The sequence below is a fragment of the Cyrtonyx montezumae genome, unplaced genomic scaffold, assembly GCF_038088225.1.
Source record: "Cyrtonyx montezumae isolate F1298 unplaced genomic scaffold, pur_monq_1.0 scaffold_18, whole genome shotgun sequence".
NCBI lineage: Eukaryota > Metazoa > Chordata > Aves > Galliformes > Odontophoridae > Cyrtonyx > Cyrtonyx montezumae.
In genome coordinates, this window is record NW_027071914.1 from 9,921,628 (window position 1) to 9,945,509 (window position 23,882).

The window sequence follows — 23,882 nt, forward strand, 5'->3', positions numbered from 1 at the left end:
GCCTACCGAACTGTTAAACCATCTCCAAGGCTCTGAGGTTTTCTTTAAAAGGGGCGATGTTACAAATTAATTAGCTCCCTTTCGGTTGTTAGCGCTTTAAAGCCCAGCTGTCAGGGGAGGGCTGTTGTACAGGCATGACATCAGGGCTGTCAGCTGGCTCGCTCCCATACCTGGCAGGCGCTCGGCCATGGAGGCAGTGCTGCTGCCCGGCTCGGGCCGTGCTGCCCACGGGGCCGCGCGCGGTGGGCGCTCGCGGTGCCCCGGGCGTTGTCCCCGGGGGTCGGTGCTCGTTTAACTCGGGGAGCGGAGCGTGTCTGGGAGCGGTCGGCTTTGCGGGGCTCCGCGAACGAAGCGGGTGCGGATGCCGTGTGCGCCGTGGCGTGCCCGGCGGGTGCCGCCCTGAACGGGACTCGGGCGGTTCTCCGTTGCCGGGGCCGAGCTCCAGCGCCCGCCTTCACGCTTCGCAGCGGGCACAGCGCGGGGGCCGAGACGAGGCCTCGGGTAAGGATGGTGCCAGGCCGCGGGGCGGCCCCTGTCCGGGCCCCGTTGCTAAGGGCCCCCGCTCCGTGGAGACCGTTGCTAGGACACCGCCCCCTCCCGCGCGGTGAGTGCGGGGCGGGGGATGGGGGGAGGGGGCGCTGCCCCGCGTGGCGGCCCAGCCCCGCGCCTCCAAGATGGCGGCGGAGCGTGACACGCCTGGTCACGTGGGTCGCGCGCGCGCCGCGCCGCCCGCTCGCCCCCCCTCTCCCCTCCCGCCAGGCGCGCGCGCCCCCGGGGCCTCCGAGTGTTGTGCCTCGGCCCGGTGCGTGCCGCCGCGCCTTAAAGGGGCCGCACCCCGTGCCCGCACATCGGCGGCGGCGGCCCCGGTCCGGCCCGCCCCGCTCCGCGGATAACAAAGAGGCACCGGAAACGGCGGCGGCGGCGGCGGCGGGGAGGGGGCAGGCCGGGAGGGAGGCGGGAGGGAGGGAAGGGGGTGGTGGGGGGGGGGGGGGTTGGGGGGGCAGGCCCGGGCCCGGCGTCGGCGAACAAAGAGCGGCGGGAGGAGGCGGGGGCGCCGCAGCGGCTCCCGGAGCGCGGCCCCGGCCGGCGGCACAGGTAGGTCCGGAGGGCGGGGGGAGCGACTCTGGGAGCGGGGCGGGGGCGGACGCCGCCCCCCCGACAACCACCCCCCTCACCCCCACCCCCATCTCCGGCTGGGGCACCTGCCCCGGGGCGGCGCGGCGGGGCCCGGGGCCGCCTTTGTTATTGCTTTTGTTTGGCGCCGAGCACATGGCCCCGGAGCGGCCGCTCTTAAAGCCACAGCTCCGCTGAGCCCCGGCCCGCGCCGGGAGGGCTGCGCGCTCCGTGGGCCGTGCCCCGCTCCGAGGATCCGTGCGTGGGGGCCGCGGACACCGGGGTCGGGGGGGTTGAGGGGGGGGGGTCGCGGCGCGGAGGGCGGCACTTCTCGCGGCCCCGGGTCCGTGCCGTGACCCCGATCACGCGTGGGGACGCGTCCCCGCGGGGCCGTGCGGGCGGCGGTTCCCGGCAGATAGCACCGCTAACTTTGTTCCCGTGCCCCGACGGCAGCTGTGTCTCGGCCGCGCGTGTCCACCCCCACGGGGTCTCGGCTATTGCTGCGGCCTCGAGGTGCTGATCCCAGGGGTCATGCACGGCCTGGGCGCCGTGAGTACGCGTGGGGTGAACAGTTGCAGGTTGCAGGTGGGGACACTGGGGGGACCCCGGAGCAGTGAGCAAGCACACAGCCGTGCACCCCACCGTGTGGAGCGCAGCTGCTCCGGGGGCTCCCGCTGTGGCTTCTTTATTTTTTCCCAAGAGAGATTTGCCCTCAGTTTCAGAACCAGCATCCCGAGTTGGAGGAGGTTCTTGGCGGTGTCAGGCTGTCACCCTGATGTGACATGGCCATTTGTCTTTCTGGGGACACCCCCAGCCTCCTGCCGGGCTGCTGCCGTGCTCAGGGCACTCCGTGCTCAGCCTGTACCCACATGCCCAGTGCGTGCAGCAGGAGACAGGGCTGAAGCGGGCTCTGTGCTGGGAGGCAGTCACCAGCGGCGTTTGGGGGGACAGCGTTGAGGCCAGAGCTGCTTGGGTTGGAAGTGTTGCCTTGTGGTGCTGCAGGGACATGGGGGGATGTGGAGCTGGGGAATGAGCAGCCCCAGGTGTGGGTACCTCTTGGGAGCGGTGGCACTTTGCTGCGTGGCGGTGACATGGGGACTCCAGTCCAGCTGTGTGCAGGGGCAGTGCCCCGCTGGCAGCTCCAGAAGGTGCAGAGCACACACAGAGGTTCTGCATAACAGAGCACCCCCAGGGCAGCACCAAAACCCACTTGGCTGAGGACACACTGAGTGCCCAGTCCCGTCAGCAGCCCGGGACAGTGCTGCAGCTACCAGCTTGCAGCTTGCTTTTTTCTTTGCCAAAAACACGTCCTTCTGTCTCACTCAGTGTCTGTGTCTTGCATGGGGGGGGGCTCACACAGCAGAGGGATGGTGCCTGGGTACCTGGAGGGGGTTGGGCTCTGCTGTCTCAAGCCCCAGGAGCGTTGGTGGGCCTGGGGCTTTGTGCCATGGGCAGTGGGCTGGGCCATGCTGAGGTCACACAGCACAGCATGACTTGGGGTAAGGCAGCTGCACACCTCTGTCTCCCCTGTCCCGTTATCAGGGAGGATTTGGGGCTTGTGTTCACGCTCCAGCCCTGTGTCACCGTGAGGACTTAAGAGACCATGACATGTTGTTGTCCTTGCAGGATCCAAGGTGCTGGTGTCTCGCCCTGCCTGGAGCCTGAGGTCCCGCGTGCTCATCCGCCTCCCGACGTCACCAATGCGACCATGGGAACTGGCAGTGAATAGGCGGCCTCCCTCTGCCCCTTTTAACCAACGCCGTTTCTCAGGGGGACCCTGCAGCAGCCCTGACCACCTCCGGCGAAGGTAAGGAGCAGCAGAGCCCCAGTGGCTATCGAACCTGTCTCTGGGAACACACTGTGGGTTCTGTGGTGTGCCGGGGCAGCCACCAGAACCTGGGGGAGCTCAGGGTGGGGAGTGTGGCCAGGGGAAACATGAGGGGGTGGGATGGGGTCTTGTGTTGAGGTCACAGGGTGGCATGCACAAAGCAAGTGGAGCTGGAACTTGGCAGCCAGACAAGGAGCCCAGCCCTGAGCATTGCACTGCTGGGCGCTGACCCTGCCTGGGGGTCACTCCTGCTCTGTTTCTCTCCCGTGGTGGCCCCGCAGCCCCCCTGCCAGGCGTCAGTGGGGACGACGCGACCGACCTCTGGCAACCCTGCTGGGCCAGGATGAGACCCAGCTGCACCCTGCCTTCCCCCAGCAGCCGCACATCCCTGTAGATGAGCCCCGTGCCTACGCTCTCCCCAGCACACCGCCACGAATGCTGCACCCGGCTGCTCACCCGCCCCACCAGAACCCATTCATGGTGGATCTTCATGACCAGGTAGGTGCTGCAGGAGCAGCCCTGCTGCTAGGTGATGCTGCACCCGTACCATGGTGTCCAGAGCCTGCTCTAGAACAGGGACCTGCGGTATGTCCTGTGGTCCCCATTGATGGTGGTGGGGTTGGAGCACGCATCACCCTGAGTTTTGGCCACAAAATGAGGTCCAAAACTCCCATGGAGCCCAGCAGAATGCTGGCTGTGTCCCAGTGCTGGGTGCTTGGTGCCCTGCTGCTGCCCCTCCAGGATGGGGACAGCCAGCTGGGACTGTCCTCTGCCTACATCCTTTGTGTCTTGTTCCCAGGTGCACCAGGGACCTGTCCCTCTCTCCTACACGGTCACCACCGTCACGACGCAAGGCTTCCCCATCCACACCAGCCAGCACATCCCTGGGTGCAGCACCCAGCAGCTCCCAGCATGCTCAGTGATGTTCAGTGGACAGCACTACCCGCTCTGCTGCCTCCCGCCCCCGGTGAGTCACAGTGGGGACTATGGGTTGCCCAGAGCTGCGTGGATGCCAACTCAGAGCGCAGGGGCTGGGGGCGTGGGGACCGCTTGATGCTCTGGGGCAGGCAGAGGTGCCCCTGACCCACATTTCTCTCCAAACCCTGCAGCTGATCCAGGCATGCGCCATGCAACAGCTCCCAGTCTCCTACCAGACGTTCCCCCCCATCATCTCCAGCGACCATTACATCCTGCACCCGCCCCCGCCGCCAGTTCCCCCCCACCAGCCGCCCCACATGGCTCCTCTGGGGCAGTTCGTGCCTCTCCAAGCCCAGCACCCGCGCATGGTGAGTTGGGGTAGGGTTGGGGAGGTGTTGGTGCTAGACAGCTGGGCACGGGGCTCTTGAACAGAGAGTGGGATCTTTGTGCAGCCCCTGAGGTGGGGTGCATTGTGGTGCAATACTGTGCTAATGCCAGGGGATGAAATCTGGGATGCCCTTTCCAGCCTAACAGTTTCTCCCACAGCCTCTGCAGAGGATAGACAATGATGTGGACCTGCGAGGGGAGCAGCACCCCATTGCCGGCTTCACATACCCCCCGTCCCACCATGCTCCCACACTCTCCCCCTCTGTGCCGCTGCATTACCTCCCCCACGACCCGCTGCACCAAGAGCTGCCATTTGGCGTGGTAAGTCCCCGTCTCGGTGCCGGGGAATGCAGGAGCTGTGGGCACGGCCCTGAGCCCTCGTTTCTCCCTACAGCCATACCCCCACATGATGCCCCGGCGGCTGAACACCCAGCGGTACCGGCTGCAGCAGGCACTGCCCCCCCCACCACCCCCTCCGCCGCCCCCTCCATACTACCCGAGCTTCCTGCCCTATTTCCTGTGAGTACTGGGGTGCAGGGGGGGGGGAGTGTGGGGTGTGTGGGGTGGCATGGTGGCTCTGTCTGCACCGAGGCACCCACACGGAGCTCCCTGCCCCCCCCCCCCATGCAGCTCTATGCTTCCTGTGTCGCCGACGGCCGTGGGGCCCACGATCAGCCTGGACTTGGACGTGGATGATGTGGAGATGGAGAACTACGAGGTGCGTGGCTCCGCTTCCCCGTGGGGTGACCTCGGCATTCCGGGGTGGCTGCACCGGGGCTGAGCTGTCCGTGTCTCCCTGCAGGCGTTACTGAACCTGGCCGAGCGGCTGGGGGAGGCCAAGCCCCGGGGGCTCACCAAAGCTGACATCGAGCACCTCCCGTCATACCGCTTCAACCCTGAGAGCCACCAGTCCGAGCAGACCCTGTGAGCGAGCCGCGGGTGCTGGGACGTGGGGATGTGGGGCTGGGTCAGGGCCGTGCTCATGGCTGTCCTCTCTCCAGGTGCGTCGTGTGCTTCAGCGACTTCGAGGCCCGGCAGCTGCTCCGCGTCCTGCCCTGCAACCACGAGTTCCACGCCAAGTGTGTCGACAAATGGTTAAAGGTGGGTGGATAGGGCTGTGGGCCCCACCAACCACAGCGGGTTTCGGTCACCGCAGGACCCCCTGTTCACCTCCCCTCTCCTCTCCTTGCTTCCCCCTCCTCTCCCCCCCCACGCAGGCAAACCGCACGTGCCCCATCTGCCGGGCAGATGCGTCCGAGGTGCAGCGGGAGGCGGACTGAGGCCGGCGGGCGCTGAGCCGCACAATTGGTTAAGAGGATGAGGACGTCGGGCCAGGGGCCGCTGCCAGGGCCTGGCCGTGCGCTTACCCCCGTCCCCAGAGCCTCTCCTCGGATGTGGTGAGCGCTGAGCAGCCCGGGCTGTGGCCAGCCCTCCTCCTCCGCCGTGGCACGGCCCCACTGCGCTCCGGGGCCCACATGGTGTTGTGCTGGTGGCGGGCAGCGCGGCCGTGTCCTCCGCACTCCAAAGACGCTGTCGTCGCTCCATCACTTTCCAGGTCTTTGTACTCCGCTAGGGTTTATTCCCTCCCCTTTCTCCACCCCCTCATCCTTTTCCCACACTTTTCTCAAATTTTTGTTTGTTTGTTTTGTTTTTTTTAGGGTCGTTTTTTTTGTTTGTTTGTTTGTTTGTTTTCTCTTCCGTTTCCTTTTCCATCGCGTTTCTTTGGTTCTGTGGTCGTTCTTCCCCTCGGCGGTGGGAGGAGAGTGGAGGGCGCGCTGCAGCCGGGGGCCGGCAGGCGCGGGGCCGCAGAGGGGCCGAGGTGGGGCCGCTGCCCACAGCTCCCTGTCCTTCCCGGGCGGGAGGACGGCCCCGGCCCCAATCCCCGCTCACTCGGTGCCCGGCCCGGCCCGGCCCGGCGGGGAGCTCCGCGTGGCGGCCCCGTTTGTCCCCGCGCCGTCCTCATGGGTGCGGGCCGGGAGCTGCCGTGACCTCGCGCTGGGTTTACCCCGGCGCCGTTGGGGGGGAGGGGGGGGTGGGTGTCGGGGCCTCGCGGTGCCGGCTATCACGGCGCTGCGGCCTGGGGCATTTTGCATGATTAATTAGCGAGGAGGAGGAGGAAGAGGAGGAGGAGGAGGAGGTGGAGGAGGGGGGACGGGAAGGAGGGGAGTGCCCTCCCCGCGTTGCTGACGCCTGGGAGCCTCCGCGCGCGGCCGCCGGCCCTATGTAAATGTTCACAAATATGCATGCATGTCTGACCAGCTTGGAACGTGGTCTTGGCTACGTCTAGCCGGCTGTGGGGTGAGGGGGGTGGGGAGAGGGGGTTTTTGTGCTCAGCTGATACTGCCATGCACTGTACTGCACATGTCCGCAACGCCACAGCAGGACCGTGAGGCTTTCAGGGCCGTCCCCGCGGCGGCGTGTGCAAGGGGCCGCTCCCCGCGGGGCGGGGCGGGGCGGGGCTGGGCCCCGGCGCCGAAGGGCTGGCGGCTGAGGGGAGGGAGGGAGGGGGCGGGGCGACCTGCACTCAGCCAATCGGGCGCGGGGGGCGGGGGGCGGCGCGTCGCGATTGGCGGGCTCCGCTTTGCCCGCGCTCCTCGGCCGCCCGCCATGTCTGCGGTCGAGGCCCGGGACTCGGCGCTCCGGCTCCGCCGGCACCGCTGGGCTCGGTGCCCCCTGGGCAGGACCCCGGCCCTTCCCCACCGCCCCCACCCCCGTCCCTCGCTCAGTGACAGATAACCAAAGGAGTCCCCGTGCCGCGCGGCGGCCTCGCGCCCCCTCGCTCCCCCCACGTCCCCTCCCGCCCTCGCGGTGCCCAGGGAGCCAGGAAAGCCTTACGGTCCTTTGACGGCGACTCGAAAGCTCACAGCTCGTGTGCTGCAGAATTTATTCCGATGAGCAGCTACAAGTATCATTTAAGAAAAAAAAAAACAAAAACAAACAGAAAAAAACCAACAAAAAAATCCAAAAAAATCCAAAAAAAAAAAAAAAAAAAGGAAAAAATACTAAAAAAAACAAACAAACAAAAACCAACCAATTATTTAGGGTGTTTGTGATTGCTGACTGCGCTGTAGATACCACTGTTTACCAATGATTTCCTGTGGTGGGATAGTGGACTGTTTACTGTTCTATATACCAGTCCTGGGCACCCGCCCGGTGCGAGGACGTGTGTTCTGTGTTAGAAAGTTTTTATATATATATATATATATATATATAAATATATATATATAATTTTTTTTGCTCTGTTACTTGCACATTTTACAGTTACCTCATTTTTCCCATGTATGTATTTGAAAAAAGGCTAATATATAGAAAAAAAAAGAGGTTCTTAAAGCTCTAAAAGTGTTTGGTTTTTTTTCCATTCCATTGGAATCATATTGGTTTTGTAGCATTTAACATAACTAGTATGTTGTATTATATATATGTGTATTATACTGATTGAAATTTTTAACAGATTTGTACTTTTTTTAAAATGAAAGTTGCTAGTTCTGCTTGACCAAGTAGTGCAATCATTATTTTTTTTAATGTTGTGGCTGATTTTGAGAGGGATATTCACTAATAAATGTATGATGTATACCAAGGCGCTGCGCCCGGCTCCTGTCGTGCTGAGGGCAGGCAGGGCTGGGCTGGCCGCGGGTTCCCCTGTGCTCCAGCACGAGGGGCCCCACCCACCCCGTGGGGTGTGGGGTGTGGCAGCCCGGGGCTCCCCTGGGCCCCACGGCCAGAAAGGGAACAGGTGCTCCTGGAGGAGGAAGGTCTCGCAGTGGAAGAGGAACCAGGGTGCACTCTTTGAAAGAGGAGGAGGGGTGAAGTAAGCGTCATCTCCCCTACGTGCTTCATAGACTGCACCAAGTGAAACACCACAGCCACCCACCCCAAAGCCACAGGGAGAAGCTCCGGGGGAGGGAAGGAAGAGGCCCGCTCCCTCTCTCCGTGGCCAGCAGCTCCTCCAGCAGAAAGCCTTGCAAGTAGCAGGCTTACACCCCCCCCCCATCCCTCATCTCCAGGCTGTCTATAGTCCCCTCTACCTTGATCAAGGTCCCCCTTCCCCTCAGCCCTGGCTACGGATGCTGCAGGCAGACAGCACAGCAGCAATGCCATTCCCCCCCCCCCCCACGTTGTACACACATTTCTCTTCAGCACTTCTGCTGGCACAATATAACCAATGAATGAAGAGGTGGCCCCAAACCAGGCCAGAAACTGAGCAAACCCACAGTGCTGTGAGCTGCAGCCATACAGCCACAGCAGGAGTCCCCCACACCATGCTCTGTTTCAGCTGGGCAGCACCACGGTGCGTGGTGTAAGCAGAAAGCATTGGCACAGACATGCTAGAGGCAGAGTTTATTACACTACGCAGGCTAAGAATCCTGGGCAAGGTCCCACACAGGTAAGAATCGAACCAGCTCTTTATCAAAAAGTTAATACTATTGTCAACCCCATTCTCCTTTGGTCATTACAAAGCAAGAGAAATATTAAAAGAAAAGTATTTATACAGAGAGGGAAGCTGAAGAAATTCTGTCCAGCCCTTTCCCGAACCCCACTCCCAGCACATTCAGGTGCCTGGTCTTTTGGCTGGCAGGAGCAGCAGAGTATCAAATCCTCACAAGATATCAGGTTGTTGGGGTTTTATTATTATTGTCATCAATAAAAGCAATAATTACCAAGAGCTGCCATTCCTGATCCTCCCCCAGGAGGGGAGAGGGGCAACACCAGATCCCCTCCCTCTCTCTGCCCTCCGAGTACAGGGGATGGCTGTGTACATGGGTGTGTGAGGACGTGCACACACTTCCTCTCGCCAGCGTGCACACACAGCACAGCTGGCACAGGCGTTGTGGTCTCTGATCCCTCAATCGTACGCAGTCTTTAAAAAAAAATATTGTATTATAATAATAATATGAATTTCTCTTCCAATTTGTGTCTTCTGGAAAAGTGTCAATCGTCCGTGAGGTCCTGCACAAAAAGGACTTCCGTGTGGCTGAGTCCGGCCTCCTGCAGCGTGGGGGGGTTGGGCCACTCCTCTGTGGGGAGGCAGGGCAGGACACGGCGAGGGAAGTTGGCTTCAATCTGGAACTTTTCAGGGCTTTCTTTCAGGGAGAACAGGAAGTCATGGATTACCTGGGAAAGAAGCACAGAAATAACTGCCAGCCGGGGAAGCGATGACACAACAGAGTGCATCCCTGGTATCTCACAGGGGAGGGGTTAAGTTGCAAATCCGCACCATCAGCATCGCAGACAACACTGCCATTGTCTTAGCATGCATGAAACTGGACTTGTCACAGGATACCATCTCTGGCTCTTCCAATACCCCTTTTATTTAACAAGGAGCAACAAGAGTCTCAGCTTTTCGGGAGAAGGGTACATTTGTTCTACCTTTCTCTATAATCGTTCCCTTCCAAACTGAAGGGACCAGGCCCAGAGATGCTCTCCCTACCCAGAAACAACTCTGCAAAGGTCAATGGGACCAAAGCTTTGCTGAGCCACCTCCCAACCCAATCCACAGTGACAAGCCTGCCAGCTCTGCCCCAAGCTCACCGTCAGTGACTGCGTGAAGTGGAATCGCCGCTCCACTCTGGAATCGTTAGGCAGCTTGAAAATGATCTTAACACTCTCTGGGTCATCAGGATGTGGCTCAGGAGGAAGGCACTCTGACTTCCGTTCCTTCTCCTCCTGCAGCGTCTGCGAAGTACGAAGTAAGGATGGAGGATGAGCAAAGGGCGTGCACCAAGCTCACCTTTACGCTTGGCCCTTGCAGCACAGCTGCTCCAGGAGGATTGGAGGACACACAAACCCCAAACAAGACTACTAACCCCAATCTGACAGGAAAACCCTACTGCAGGCACTGCTCCTACACCCTGCGAGCACCCAGAAGAGCATGGCAGCCTCTCCAGCAGTCAGTCTGCTCTCACCTGTCGCCGTCTCTCCTCTGCTAGCTTTTGCTGCTGCACTTCCTCCTCCTTTTTCTTCTTTCTCTCCCGTTCCTCCTTCTTCTTACGTTCTTTTTCCTGGTCTGCACGCAAGGATGCCAAATAAGCCTCATCCTGCTGCTGCCTCAGTACTTGGGTTTGGTTCCTCTCTTCCCTACAAATGTGAGCAGGAAATGGTCAGGGCCAGCAGTCCCCAAAATGAAGGCTGAGGGCACAGCCCCAACACTCTCAAGAGCATACACACCAGGTAATAATTCACTTAGAGAGCACAGTACCATGAACTCCTACAAGGCAAGCTGAGTCTCTGCACTCCCTGGCACACAAACTCTTCCCCTAGGCTGAGATTAATTGAACACAAGACTTGTCTCCCACTGCAGTCTGGCAGAACAGACATACAACATAAGCAGTGACTACAATTTCAGCATCACACTGTGCACTCCCTATGGCTTTATCTCCATCAGATAACTCCTCGTTCATTTTAGAAGCCAGGAGCATCAAAAAGTGTTGAGGACCCCCACAGAGAAGGGGCAGACAGGAAGCCATAAGGTGACATCCTACAATGGAGAGTCTGCAGACACCTACAGAGTTATCAGGGACAGGAGCTCACGTTAGCAAGGCACCAGCAGCAATGCAGCAAACTGTGTTAGAATTCAGGACAGCCAGCCTAGGCAGCACCACTCAGAAAGAAGCTGGCTGTGAGCACCAGCTCTCCTCCCAACTCCTTTCCTCCTGCTTGGCTTCTGCTGGCTATTTCCAACCTCTACCTGCAGCTCCAGCACACTACAGGTTTGCTCCAGCTGCAGAAAACAGTAGAACAGTCAGCCTCACCTCTCATAGCGGGCCTGTATGGGCAACACATCAAACTCCCCGGCTATAGGGTCTCCTGAATTTATAAACCAGTGCTCCCACGGGGAAGAGGAGACATCATGGGCTGTGTGTTACAGAACAGGAGACACTGACCTACATGTCTACATATAGCATCTGGAAGGAGGAAGGGGAGAGAGCAGAGCCTGCCTCTGTAAGATCTGCATTACTGGAGCTCGGGTCCCGTCATACCTTTCCAGGCGTTCAGACACCAGGTAAGTCTGGTTGGCATCCATGATGAACATCAGTTGATTAATAAGGTCATCAGCCTGGATGAGGCCTTCCAGCCGCCCAACCACAGTCATCCTGCGGTCTTTCAGCATGATCACAGCCAGGAACGGATACGTGTTCTCCCGCAGAGCCTGGGAAACTGCAAGACAGGTACAATCATCATCCCTTTCAAAAGGATCAGCAAGGGGTACAGCACAAATGTTTTCATCACCAACAGCCTAGGAGAACAGCTTCCAGAACCACTATCTCTTCCAAAGCAGAAAAAGCCACATGTTTCCTTTTGTCAACTGAAACCTGATAAATTAGCAAAACAAGGTGGGGGTGTGGAGCATAGACCAGAGGGATGAAACAACCAAAACAGTACAACCACCACCACTAAAACAAGCTTTCAAGATTTAAAGTTTCTCAAGTGCAAGTAAGAAATAGATTGCTCTGAATGGACATTCAGAATGAGACAAGAAGCTCTGGGTTTAAACTGAAGGAAGAAAGACACAGGGAAGCACTTGCTGTTATTAAGAATGGCTACACTTTGGAGAATGCTGTAATGGGAAGTGTTCATTGTAGAGGTTTCCAAACAAAATCAGATCATCTCTGTCAGAGACAGATCATCCTGAGGCAGAGAATGAGCAGGTTAGGGGTTTTTAAGTTCAATTTTTATCTATTACTAATGTCATGCAAACCTTCACTACAGCCCACCACCACCTCCTCAGAATATGCAGAGCACGTCACGCAGCTCAGAACCATCATCACTGATGGAGTCTTCCAAACCATGTCTGAGCAACCCACTGCAGCCCCAGCCCCTCCTACCCCAGCCTCTGGACTGGGACTCTGAAGTAATGCAGCAAGGAAACAGCAGTAAGAAGAATGCCTGCTTAGAAAGCCAGGCTTTCAAGGAGCTGACAGCTGATAGCATAACTATGAAGAAAGGAATAACACATTTAGCAGCAGAACTCCCAGCCTCTTACCATGAACCAGGAGGGGTCAGAACAAACACAGGAAGCACCAACAACTTCGGGAAAAGGCTCAGTTTGCTTTAAGACCCTACTGTAAATGCTAGCAGGCCAGGAATCAACAAACCTGGAAAGATGGACTTAAAGACCTCACTGTGGACTTATGAGGAGTCAGAAAGACTGGGTGTGGAATGAAGATGATTGTCTCAGAAAGGGAAAGAATGTACCCAACAAGTCACTCCTGGCCTAAGGCACAATCTGAACCAGCATTAAGAGCACTGCTAGTTAGATACTTATTTCTGCACTTGGTTTAATGCTGGGCACACACCCACCAACTCCCATTAACAAACCACTGAGAGCAGCTTAAACACCTGCAGATAAGTATGTACAACTAGGACTGCCCAGAAACATATGGAACAGCTGAAGTTAAGAGTAGCAGGTATTCCCCTGCAATCAAACAGGCCCTATGAGATACCACACAAAGACCATTGGGTAGCTTCCCATGCACGCTTATGATGGTCTCATCTTCTTGCACTGAAACCAACTAAACATTTAAATTTGTCAAAGGGCATTTGACTTGTCCCAGAGACCAAAGGGGATAGATAAAGCATAGGAGGAACATACTCACCTCTGTATCCCTCTGGTTTATTGGTTGAGCAAGCCCAGAAGAGCATTCTAGTGTTTATGAGGGCAACCACCTCAGGTACGCACAGCGTATTGCTAGGAGATGAGAAGAGATTATGTGAGTACGCTTGCATTTAAGGTCCAAGGACAACAGTTTGGAAAACTCTCCTACCTACCGGCAGAATTCATCCGTGTCTTGGTGGTCATCTCCATGAAGATAAACCAACAGGAAGCGCAGCTCCCGCTTGGCATCATTCAGTGCCTTGGCATAAAAGCAGAGAAGGAAACGTTACAGGGTCTCCAAGGAAAGCAGCACCCACAAGACTTGTTTGAAACAACTCAGCAACATTCACCTGGGTCATTACTTGCCACTAACTGGTTTAACGAAGCATCAAATGAAAGATGAACATACCAGACTTCTCAACTCAACCCTCATTTAAGAGGACTGTAACTATGTTCTTCCACATTCCTTTCAGGATGTGGCTTTGGAGAAGACTGAACTTGCAGCCAGGTACACAGCTGTGCAAGCTGACACCCCTAACCATCCCGCCAGGCTCATCCAGCAGCAAACAACCCTCCTTCATAGCTCAGACCCACAGCAGGTAAGGCTGAGCTTCCCACAACAGCCTATACAGGATGCAGTCATCACACCACATCAAATGGAAACGTTACATTTAACAAAAACAAAGAGGCCAACTCAATAATGCTGTGGGTCCCAACAAGACAAAGTCAGCAACAAGACTTCTTGCATCTACAGTGCCTGGATTCCACCCACCCAGGAACATTTCTTAACAAGGCCACACAATAAGTGTACAATAGACTCCTTGTTTTACTGGCACTGAGTTTTGGTAGCCTAACCATTCCATGGTTATTTCAGTTTGGATTCCAGGCAAGACAGAGGGACCTAGAAGAGCCATGGAGGCAGCAAGCTCCATCACTGTGCAGCATGGAGCAGACAGACACCACATTCTTCCTTGGCACTCAGGAAGCAGTGCTGATCCAACTGCCTGCTGGAGTGCTCAGCAGGAGGCTCTTCTCTTGGCCAGGCTGAGAGAAGCTGCAGAAGAGGCAGCACCCATGGGGACATCCTTTTTTTTTTTCCCCCCCCTTAAACAGAGAGCACTACCAGCCCAGATCTAGCATTTGGAACTCTCACCTCACATTATATCTTGAGTGGCTCCCTCTTTCAGTATTGAGGCCTTGCACCAAGTTCTGGACTTACATTATGATACAAGCCCAGGCAGTCAATCCCAATTTGGTGAACAGAAGGACAGACTCTGGCACACCACATCAGTTTACAAAAACAAAGACAGGATTACAAAGAATAGCTGTTGGCTACAGAGCCATACAGACGGTCGAGGAACAGTCAGAGCAGCTTTGCTTTCCAACTTTGCAGGCTTGGCATATTATCAAGCCTGGCAGATGCTGGTTTTCTAATACACTTGTTCACTAGCTCTCCCAGTACCCTGTTAAAGAGTTTGGAGACAAAACATTGGACTTTGAGAAGGAGTTTTGCCATGGAGGCTGCGATACCATGCAATAAAACCCCCACTCTTCACCTCCCCTATGTCTATGCACTGACATTTAACACTGACCTGACTGTAAGTTCCCTGGTAGAAAACAGGGTGTATCCTTCCATACTTTTCCTCAAACATATGAATAAATGAAATAATGTCACCCACTGGGTCAGTAACCCGACTACGAGGATCAGGACGTATAAAACGCAGAGCAAACCTAGGAAGGAAGCAAAGGACACTGGAAATTCAGTTCACTGACTTTCTGAAAAGCAGGTTTTCTTTTCCACAAACAATCACTGGCATTCATAAGAAGGAAAAACATCACAGTTGTGTTCCTTGAGCATTTATAATTAAAATTCAAATTGCACCACCTGCTCCAAAATGACACCACTGCAACAGAAAAGCCCCAGTCAAATATCTCGTTGCAGACATCAGCAAGTGTCTGATTTCTTGAGTGATTAATAGTTTTAACGTCCTCTAAAGCATCAGGCACAATCCACACCAACAGTGTAAGGTTTGAGGTATTTATTTAAAAGTGAACTGCTAGAAGCAACCCAGTTTTTTCCAGATAACATTGAAAACTGTGCTTCTGCTATTCCGAGGCCAACAGCTCCAGAGCACAAGAGCTGCAAAAGAGAATGCTACACTAGGAGTACAGTGAAGTGAGGCTGAAAAAGCCTAACTGCACCACAAGTACCACTCTTGTTTAGTTTTTAAAACAAAGTATATTAGTTATACTGAACTTTCCCTTTTTTCTATTGATTCTACAGGGAGGTAAGATGAACTCGTTGCAAAGTCATAAACAGCTACAGACATCAGAGGAGAAACCCAATTGTGCTCAGTTTTGGTTTTGCTACATAACAGAGATCAGCACAGGTTAACCTGGAGCCCAGCCCAGCAGGACAGAGCTTCTGTTTCCCTTCTGCACTCAAACTCTAAAGCCACGTGGAGCTGAAATTCCACTTAAATATTTTACTTTCTGAGCTACAAAGTGCTCGTTATTTTCTGCAGCACTTGCCAGCTTAGGTACTTAACAAGACCTCATATAAAGTCAGGTGAGCAAACAAATGGAAATGCTGATCTGTCATTAGAGTTCAGAAGATCCAAGTGATAGAGGTACAGCCAAATCTAAGTGTGCCTTGATGCAATCACTGCATGAGTCAGCACAAAACATGCTTACCTAAATATATCAAGTAATGTGTAATAGGTAAATCGGAATGGAAGCATTATGAAGTAGTAACCCCATCCTAACAGGCCCTGAAATTACAAAAAAAAAAAAAAGAATTAGAACACTGTCTCCAACCCAACACTGAATCAGTAGAAACAATACACCCACCAGCATCAAGCACACACACAGAGAACAGAGGCTCAAACCATCACAAAAAAAAAAAAAATAAAACAGCAACACTTCATGGCTTTGGAGAAGTCAAAATTTAAGTGATTAATATGGTTTACCAAGAACACTTCTGAAAAATCGTGTGACTGCACTAAACAATAGTTTTATATTCAGCAGTTTTCTTAACTGTACAGTGATTTATAGCAGAGTCCTAGAAGGGCACATGCAATATATTCATTACACACAAATGCTTAAATTCTCAAGTTTTCAGTTATTTGCTTTTTAAGGGGTCCAAAACGAAAGATCACCATCAAGATATAATTCTTCACCTCAATGAAACCTATCAACAATGAAGAGATTCTGTGACACAAGAAAGGCTGTCTCATTGTGAATTACACAACAGAGAAATTGGCCACAGAAATAAGAGGCTGAAGGAATTGCTCTACATTTTGTTTTGAGAAGAAAAAATACTCAGAAAGGAGGTAACAGCTTGTAAAGAAAACAATTCCTTTCCCTATTTGCATGTCCTGCTGTTCACAGAGTAAACAAAGAAACAAGACAAAATCCACTGTAAGATAACTTGCCCTTGGCTGTGGCCTTGAAACAACATAGCTGTAGATCCTGTGGTCTGCTGTATTGACCTGCAATGGCCGAGATGGGGGTGGGTTAAAGACACTTGGAACACCTTCTTGCTCATTTAATCGGTCCTGTACAGCTGCCTTTAAGACAAGAAAGAGCAAAGACATTTCAGACAATTAAGAGTACAGAATATAAACATATTTTGGACACTAACAATAAGTAACATTTACCCACAAACCCAGTGCACTCTGTAAGAGTAACTAAGTACAAACTGGAAACAAGAGTACTCCTTTCTTCGTGGAAATCCTTCTCCATCACAGCCTATACGTGCACACTACAGGGAAGTACAAAGCACCAGACAAGCGACTGCAGCTCTAAGAACTCTGCTCTGTAGTTTTAAAACCAACTCTCAAGCAGCATCAATGTTGTTACAGCAGGTTACTTGTGTAAATTCAGGGGCAAACAGATTAGGTGTTACTGTAAGGAAGCCTGTGCCCACCCCAAAGATCACGTGAAGCAGTACCTCTATGTTCCAGTTGTGCTGCTCCAGTGTGTGACGACATTGGTCCATGGACTCTATGCCAGTCAAGTCCTAAAGGAGAATAAAAGCAACTGAGTGCCAGGGAAGCAGTGTTTTTGTTTTATAAACAGTTATTTGCTATGCAAGACCACAAACAGTACCACAACACATGAAGAAGAGCAATGCACTTAAAAAGTACTGCTATCAGCTCAGATCAGAAAAATCTGCACCAAGCCAACTCTGTGAACACAGGTGGCCCCAGAGAGGCCTTTGCACCCACTAGCCAGTTGTCAACAGCACACAATGTCCAACTATAACTGCATTTAGCTTGGTCAAAAATCTAACATGATACAGATCACCTACAAGCTCAAATCTAGAAGGATATGCTGGGCAAAGACACTCAAATGCCACCTCAACGCATTCCCTTAAAAGACACAGGCAAAGCATTCCTGAAAGCCCAATTACTGCACTCACTGTGAGCATGAACTAAACCAAAATGAGCCAGGCACTAACAAAGGCAGAGTTTCACAGAATCAGGATATTTTGTAGTAAAGAAAGTCCAGCCCAACACAGACAAGAGCACTGAACAGAAGACATAATCCAAGCATACCCACAGAACTCAAAGCTGCGGGGCTTTCAAGTGCTTGGAAAGGTATATTGGAATTAAATCACTCTTGTTCTAAAATTAAAGAGTACTTTTTTCTTAATTATGCAATAGAACTACAAGGAAACAGTTACACTTCTCAGAAACATTTTTTTAGCTTGGATACAAGACAGATGAGGCAATGAGAGGGCTCGTTTTATTGTCATGTTAATGAATTCAATAGAGTTCTCATAATAAGGCAGTAATTTAAATACAACAATTTCTCCAACAAGGCCATTATTGTTAAGAATTTGTGGAGTTCTCTTGTCATTCCATGTTCTCACCTGGTGGGTTTCTCTCCAGACACCTCTATGCTCATTACTTCACCTCCAGACAGTTGGTGTAACATGAAAGAGGAGGGGGTGCCTCCCATGGCAGCATAGGAACTGAACAAAGAGAGGAGCAGGTTGCTTTCCCAGGGGTGCCCACCCAGCTGGGCTGTTACATGCTGGGGTAGTGAGGCTTCTGCCCTCCTGAGCTGCTGTGAATGATGCTGCACACGAGCTTTGTCTGTCCTTGCCTACCACCTCCACGCAGGGCCCAGTGCAGTACTTCTTCCAATCTGTGCCTTGCAGGAATTTGACAAGGAGCAGAACTTCTGGCTCCCTGTGCCTGTCTTACAGCACAGCTCTTCTGCAGGATGCAGCTAGTGATGACCGTGAACACAAGGCAGTAATCCAGTGTACATCCTCATGCTCAATTTCTACCATATCTCGCACTGTTAGCGTTCCCTTTTACTTCTGTTTGTCATTCGCCTGATTTCTTGCTTCAGCTTAAAACCTCTGAAGCCATCTTAACAAGCTGATCATTTGAGAATGAACTGAATTAGGATTTGCTAAAGAAGGACAGTTTATATATGCCCACTATCTCTCCAATTCAAGCATTCCACACCAAGTGACACTATGGACAAGTGCCCTATTCAGTGTCTGAGCTCAGCTGTAACTTTCAAGCGCATCCTGGCTACTTTCTCACTATGTCTGAGCAGATCTCTACCTTCTCCCCATCTACTGGGCATAAGTCATTCTGCTGGCACATCCATGCTGTCCGAAGCATTACTGGGATTAACTGTGTATCTGCAGCAGCTAAGAAAGCACTTCAAGTCACTGCAGTGCAATATATTTATGAAAATAATACTTACATTGCAAGGCTTTCCAATGGAAAGCTACATAGTGAATGTTGTTGACAAAATGAAGTTCCATGCATGTGGTGTTGCTGCCAGAGTGCTATTTGTTTTTATGTCAGCTTCATCATTTAGTAGTTTAAGTATCTTTAATGATGTGCTTCACCTTAGCTTTCTTCAGATAATGCTCAGAATTAGGGTGAGAACTCCTGCTCTAGAAAGGACATCTTAGAAGACATGGGACTTACCTGATTATTTGATTCAATAATGGAGTCACAGTGTGTGCATTTCAAAGACGGCAGACTTCTGATCACCATTCCATAACACTCCTGAAACTCTACTACACTTACAGTCTCACTGACTCACAATCTCATTCACATCTGCATGTCTGTCTGTCAGGATCATCTCAGGGCAGTATTAACAGAGCTTCCTTTTTACATTATGCAAAATGTAGTAGCAGTTTTTGGCCAGAAAACAGCACCAAAATAACGCCATACATAGCTATCACCAAACTTTAATGAACACAATCACTGCAGCACCAGACCTACTGAGCTTCCCAGAGACTTACCCCAGGCAAACATCAGCCCTTCCCAGTCACTGCTACAGCAACTGCCACACTGATGGTCTGACCTCACAAGCTCCTAAAATGGCACAACTCCACAGAGGTGCAGCTACACTTCTTCCTTAGCATCTTAATACGTATGCTCTCAACATGAAACAGCAGTGACAAAGCCGCCCAAATACTGCTCTTCTGATCAGCAAAGCTGCACCACAAAACACTGCAGGGCAGGAGTAAGAAACTCCCTGTGTAAAGGCAACTAACACCTTTTGGAACATTACTTTGATCTTCCCCGTGAGACAGAAGGATGCTCAGGATGTTCTGGAAGACATGTGCTGTTCAGAACAACTTGCACTCTCTACAAGAACAGCAGAAGACAGTTCAACTGCCAATTCACCCACAGCTTGCTGGCAGATACTGATACTGGTCACTCACACTTAACCACTGTTAACTGCTTTCTCCTCAGTACCTCCTACAAGTACTGCATCACCACAGATGCAGATGAGAAACTCCAAACATTTCCTATGCCACTTGTGGCATTTCTGGTGGATCTTGAGGCTATTCTGCAAACTCTTATTCGCACAGGGAATAAATGAGTATGTATTTAGTATCATTCATTAAGAGAATAAAGTAACTGTGTATCAGTCACTGATATTTTCCTCCTCATTGCTGGCCACTCATTAGCTCCATCCTTCAAAGACAAAAAAGATACAGTATCCTGAAGTTAAAAATAAAGTGAATCCCATTGAACTAGTGCTCTCATATAATTAACCACCATGCAAGGTATGTCCAAGCACAGGACAAAGGATAATGATGACATCTAAAAGACAAAACACTATATCAACAGATGTCAGGACAGTTCAGCATTACCTTCTCAAACACCCCCCTGAGCAGAGCACCATCCCAAGACACACTGCAGCTGCTGCTGGATATCATTATTTGTATCTCACCTTTGAGTCACTGCTCAGAAGCCCAAAATCTCCTTGATCCTGAAGCAGTGAAAAGTGCAATTCCACACTTCAAAGACCAAAGGAATATCCCCGGGTGGACAAAGGTTGTATGCTGGACTTACGAAATCACTCCCCCTGCAGAAATGCTCCTGTGTTGAAACACCACACAGCAGATGCAAACCCACAGGCTCTAACTGGCACAGCTCTCAACTCCCAGCGACCCCCTGTGAGGTTCCTATGTTTCCAACAGTAAGGAATATCTGACTTCAAGCTGCAAAAAAAGCCTTTAGCCAGAGTTTCTCTTTGCATACTGCAGCAAATGCATTTATGAAAGTTTTGCTCAATACACGATGCTGCACTGAGTGTAAAAACCTCTGGAGTGTCTCATTTGAACAGGAGGCTTTCTTATTTTCTCCAGCTGAAGTTTGAGATTGCATAGTGAGCACTAACTTTTTCCTTCGCAAACAACATTCCATTACTTTAGATTAGCATAAGCACAACAGACATCATCCCAAATGTAGTGGGCACAGATCCATAACATGATCCTGAAAATGCTGCTCCACTGTTCCCTCCGCCTCCCAAACAGAACCACAGCTTTCTTAAGCAGCTCACATGAACTTTCTCTCTATTGATGTCAAGGCTGTCAAGTCTCAACAGATGAAAACTAAGATGCTTTTATTTGTTTTATAGGCCAAGATTCACCAGCAAATGGGAGGCCCAAAGTAAGAAAGAATGCTTTGTGGATTATATTTCATGTTTATCCCCATCATTGCTCCATATAAGCATGCTGGTTTTTTTAAACACACCGTTAACCTACCCCAGCAGGGCAGCAGGTAACCAGCCTACACCAGCTCTATCTGCAGGAAGATAGCTGCTACTTTGACAGCTGTCAGTACAAGTATTTATGTGTGCACTACCAAAACACACCATGTAAACATCACTAGAGTTAATGCAAAGTACGTATGCAAATTGTACAATTATCTATTTAAACTGTACAGTAACCCAGCTGACTCAGGCCAGAAGCAGGCATTTGTTTCTCTAGCTTGGAAGCAGTAATTTTCAGCACAAGGGCAGAAAGTGAAGGACAGTGGTATCTTCAACCTGAGCACCTGTTTATTGGGTGAACGACAGTCAACAGTTCCTTCTCCACACTCTCTTTTTGCCCCTTAACTTTAACACTACTGAGGGCCTCCTACTATTGCTTTCCTCATCTTTGCCACCCCACTCCCTTCTCTCTTAGTTTCTTCTACTTTATTTATGTGGCTGTGGCACACCTTCTGTGAAAGTACAAAGCTCTGCCACCACAGAACACTGAAAAAATTGCAACAGTGCATTACAAACACAATGCTCCTTCAGACAGCTCTTCACTTTCTTGAGAGTGGTAATCCCTGAAAGGTTTAAAAGCTAACAGTAGTAGTGCTGTGCAGCAATAGCAGCATACAAATGACTTTTAACAAGACAGAGCCATCCTCCCCAGACAGTAGATGCTACTTAATACACAGTCTAGATAAAGAAAATGTATCACCAGAGAAGTCAGCCATTGCACAGCCACAGGGAAAAGCTAAGCCTGCACACCCTGAGAGGAGGAGCAACAGGATGCTGGTGTTGAAGCCCTCTGGACTACATCTCTCACACCAGGCTCAAGCAGTTTGGTAACAGCCAATTTTCTCCCTTTTCTGCCCTTTGCTGTCTAAGTGTTTCCCTCTCTTCAAACCAGGGCACAACAGGAAGTTGGGCTCCCTCCCAAGTCCCCAGTCTGCTCTCCATGGTAATACCAGGTAGGGAGAGGAAATGCACCGGATTCTTTCATTTCACAGCTGCCCACAGGGCTTTGAAAATAGCATCAGGGAAACTGATGAGTGCAGCTGGTCCTATCCATCCAGATTCAGCAGGTTAAGCACTGCTATGTCTTACTGTCGAAGCTTCCTTCCACCTCCTTTTGCTTATATATGTGAAGCACAAGGCAACAGCTTAAGCTCATACACTTACCAGGGAAACAGTAACACCAGGAAAGCAACTGTTGATACTCTTGCCTGTAAATTAGGATTGCCCAACATGCTAAATTTGGGGCAGATGTTTAGACAGGATATCTGTATAAAAAAAAAGTCAATCAAAGCTGAGGTAATAGGAAAACACTGCATTATTTCAGGAGGTTGCTCGATCCTCCTGGCTCTGAGATAAAGGTTGGGAAACTGTTGGGAACAACAAGGAGCATTTGCACCCAACTCAGCCAAGGAAAGCAGGACTGGATGCCTCCAAGGGCACTTTAACCCACAGGTAACAACTGAGATACTAACTTCAAAAAAATCAATTCAAGAAAACAAGACAGAATAAAATATATTTATAAAAGCTGCAGTCCACATAACACTATATAATGGCTTACAATTCAGAAACAAACCCAAGGCACCTGAAAGTAATTTTTCACTAGCCAAAAACAAACAGGGAAATTACTTTCCCTCTAAGCAGACGTAAGTATTTCAGCTTTGGAGCAGTTTTCTCTCCAGCAAGCACATCCGCAGGTTGCCTCTTTCAGGTCCCCTGCAAACCAGAGGTTAAGCGAACAGCCCACGCAGTGCAACAAGCAGTGAGATCAGATCACTGCAATCCCCAGGGGGTTCCCCAGCAGACATTACCACACCGACTGAGTTTAGTACAGCTGAGAAGCTGGACTCCATACAAACTCACACGGTAAGTGAGCATGCCAAGAAGGGCTTGCTACTCACCACTAACAAGAAAGGGATGTTTTCAGACCACTTGATTAAAACGGCCAGGACTGACTGGGGTGTTTTCCCCGCACGGAGGCGGTGGGTTTGCTCAGCATTCATTTCCTGCCTCACCAACGAGCGCTGCCCAAGCAGCACTACTAACGAAGCACTCGGGGCACAGCTCTCAGCAAAGCCCAGAACTGGCAGAGTCGAGGGACCCACGATCCTCAGGGGATCCCCACGGGAGCCCCGCAGCAGGCACCCCAACCCTCGCTGGAGCCACGAACGCGGGGCACTCCCCTCTCGCCCCTAACCCAGGCTTGGCCCGGCACCCCCGTATCGCCGGACTCTCTCCAGGCAGGACCCGCCTAAGCCCTCAGCTCCAGAGCAAGCCGGCAGGCGCCCGGCGGCGAGGCAGGCCCGTGCCCCCCCGCACAGCACCTGGAATTGCAGCAGCTTCTCGGTCTGCTCCGCCGTCAACTCCCGCTCCTCAGGCGCCGCCATTTTCCTCCGCCTCTGACCCGCCGCTCCGTCACTCCGGAAGTGACGCCGCCCACTCGCACTTCCGCTCGTCTGAGCAGCTGGCTGCCGCTCGTCTGCCGTGACCGGAAATACACGAGCACGTTCCGGAGATAGCCGAAGCGCTCTCGGACCTCTCCGGAAATGCCCGAACCCCCAGTCACAGGGACCGCGCGCTTGACCCTCCCTTTTGGCACTCGAAGAGATCCGAAGGAGCCGTTCGGCTATTTTCGGAGACAGCCGAGAACGGCAGCAGCCTGCGGCTGCAGGCCCAGGGCAAGGCGCGGTGCGGAGCCCACAGCAGCACCGTGCAGGGCCGGCAGCAGGGCGGGCCGCCGGCACTCCCCAGGCCGGTTCTACCCGCTCGCCTGTCCGCGGGCGGTTGCCCCACCCAAAATGGCGGAGGCGGAGCCCGCACCAAGATGGTGGCCGCCAGCTTTTCGTGCCTCGGCCCCGAGCGTGCAGAGCCGAGCGGGCGCCTGGCGGGGCCCCGTGGCCTCGGCCGGCCCGGAGCCCAGGGGCTATGGCGGTACCCCAGCTCCCACGACCCGAGGAGAGGCCGCCGAGAGGGACGGGCAGGGGAAGGGGAAGGAGGGAA

General features: G+C 52.7%; 2 protein-coding genes across 2 annotated transcripts; one reads left to right on the plus strand and one right to left on the minus strand.

Annotated features, from left to right (window-relative positions):
• Positions 1 to 659: 659 nt before the first annotated feature.
• RNF44 (ring finger protein 44) lies at positions 660 to 5,883 on the plus strand. Its single transcript, XM_065734643.1, is given in 14 exon segments — positions 660 to 712; positions 714 to 867; positions 869 to 993; positions 995 to 1,095; positions 2,740 to 2,920; positions 3,223 to 3,439; positions 3,741 to 3,908; positions 4,051 to 4,227; positions 4,406 to 4,567; positions 4,641 to 4,765; positions 4,877 to 4,964; positions 5,049 to 5,170; positions 5,248 to 5,347; positions 5,464 to 5,883. Coding segments are annotated over 14 exon segments (1,821 nt in total). The 5' UTR covers positions 660 to 674; the 3' UTR covers positions 5,527 to 5,883.
• Positions 5,884 to 8,567: 2,684 nt separating this feature from the next.
• On the minus strand, positions 8,568 to 23,488 carry FAF2 (Fas associated factor family member 2). Its single transcript, XM_065734644.1, has 11 exons — positions 23,207 to 23,488; positions 16,792 to 16,860; positions 16,274 to 16,408; positions 15,534 to 15,610; positions 14,432 to 14,570; positions 13,013 to 13,098; positions 12,841 to 12,932; positions 11,224 to 11,401; positions 10,150 to 10,321; positions 9,776 to 9,919; positions 8,568 to 9,358 (listed from the first exon to the last, which is right to left on the minus strand). The coding sequence occupies exons 1-11, from the start codon at positions 23,267 to 23,269 to the stop codon at positions 9,176 to 9,178; spliced, it is 1,338 nt and encodes a 445-aa protein (XP_065590716.1). The 5' UTR covers positions 23,270 to 23,488; the 3' UTR covers positions 8,568 to 9,175.
• Positions 23,489 to 23,882: the final 394 nt, after the last annotated feature.

Excerpts from the sequence above, each read along its gene's own strand:
- FAF2 (XM_065734644.1), bottom strand. The coding sequence starts at position 23,269 with ATGGCGGCGCCTGAGGAGCGGGAGTTGACGGCGGAGCAGACCGAGAAG. Across the intron at positions 16,409-16,791 it reads AGCACAACTGGAACATAGAG|GCAGCTGTACAGGACCGATT; the intron begins GTACTGCTTCAC and ends CTTGTCTTAAAG. Across the intron at positions 14,571-15,533 it reads ACATTACTTGATATATTTAG|GTTTGCTCTGCGTTTTATAC; the intron begins GTAAGCATGTTT and ends CTTCCTTCCTAG.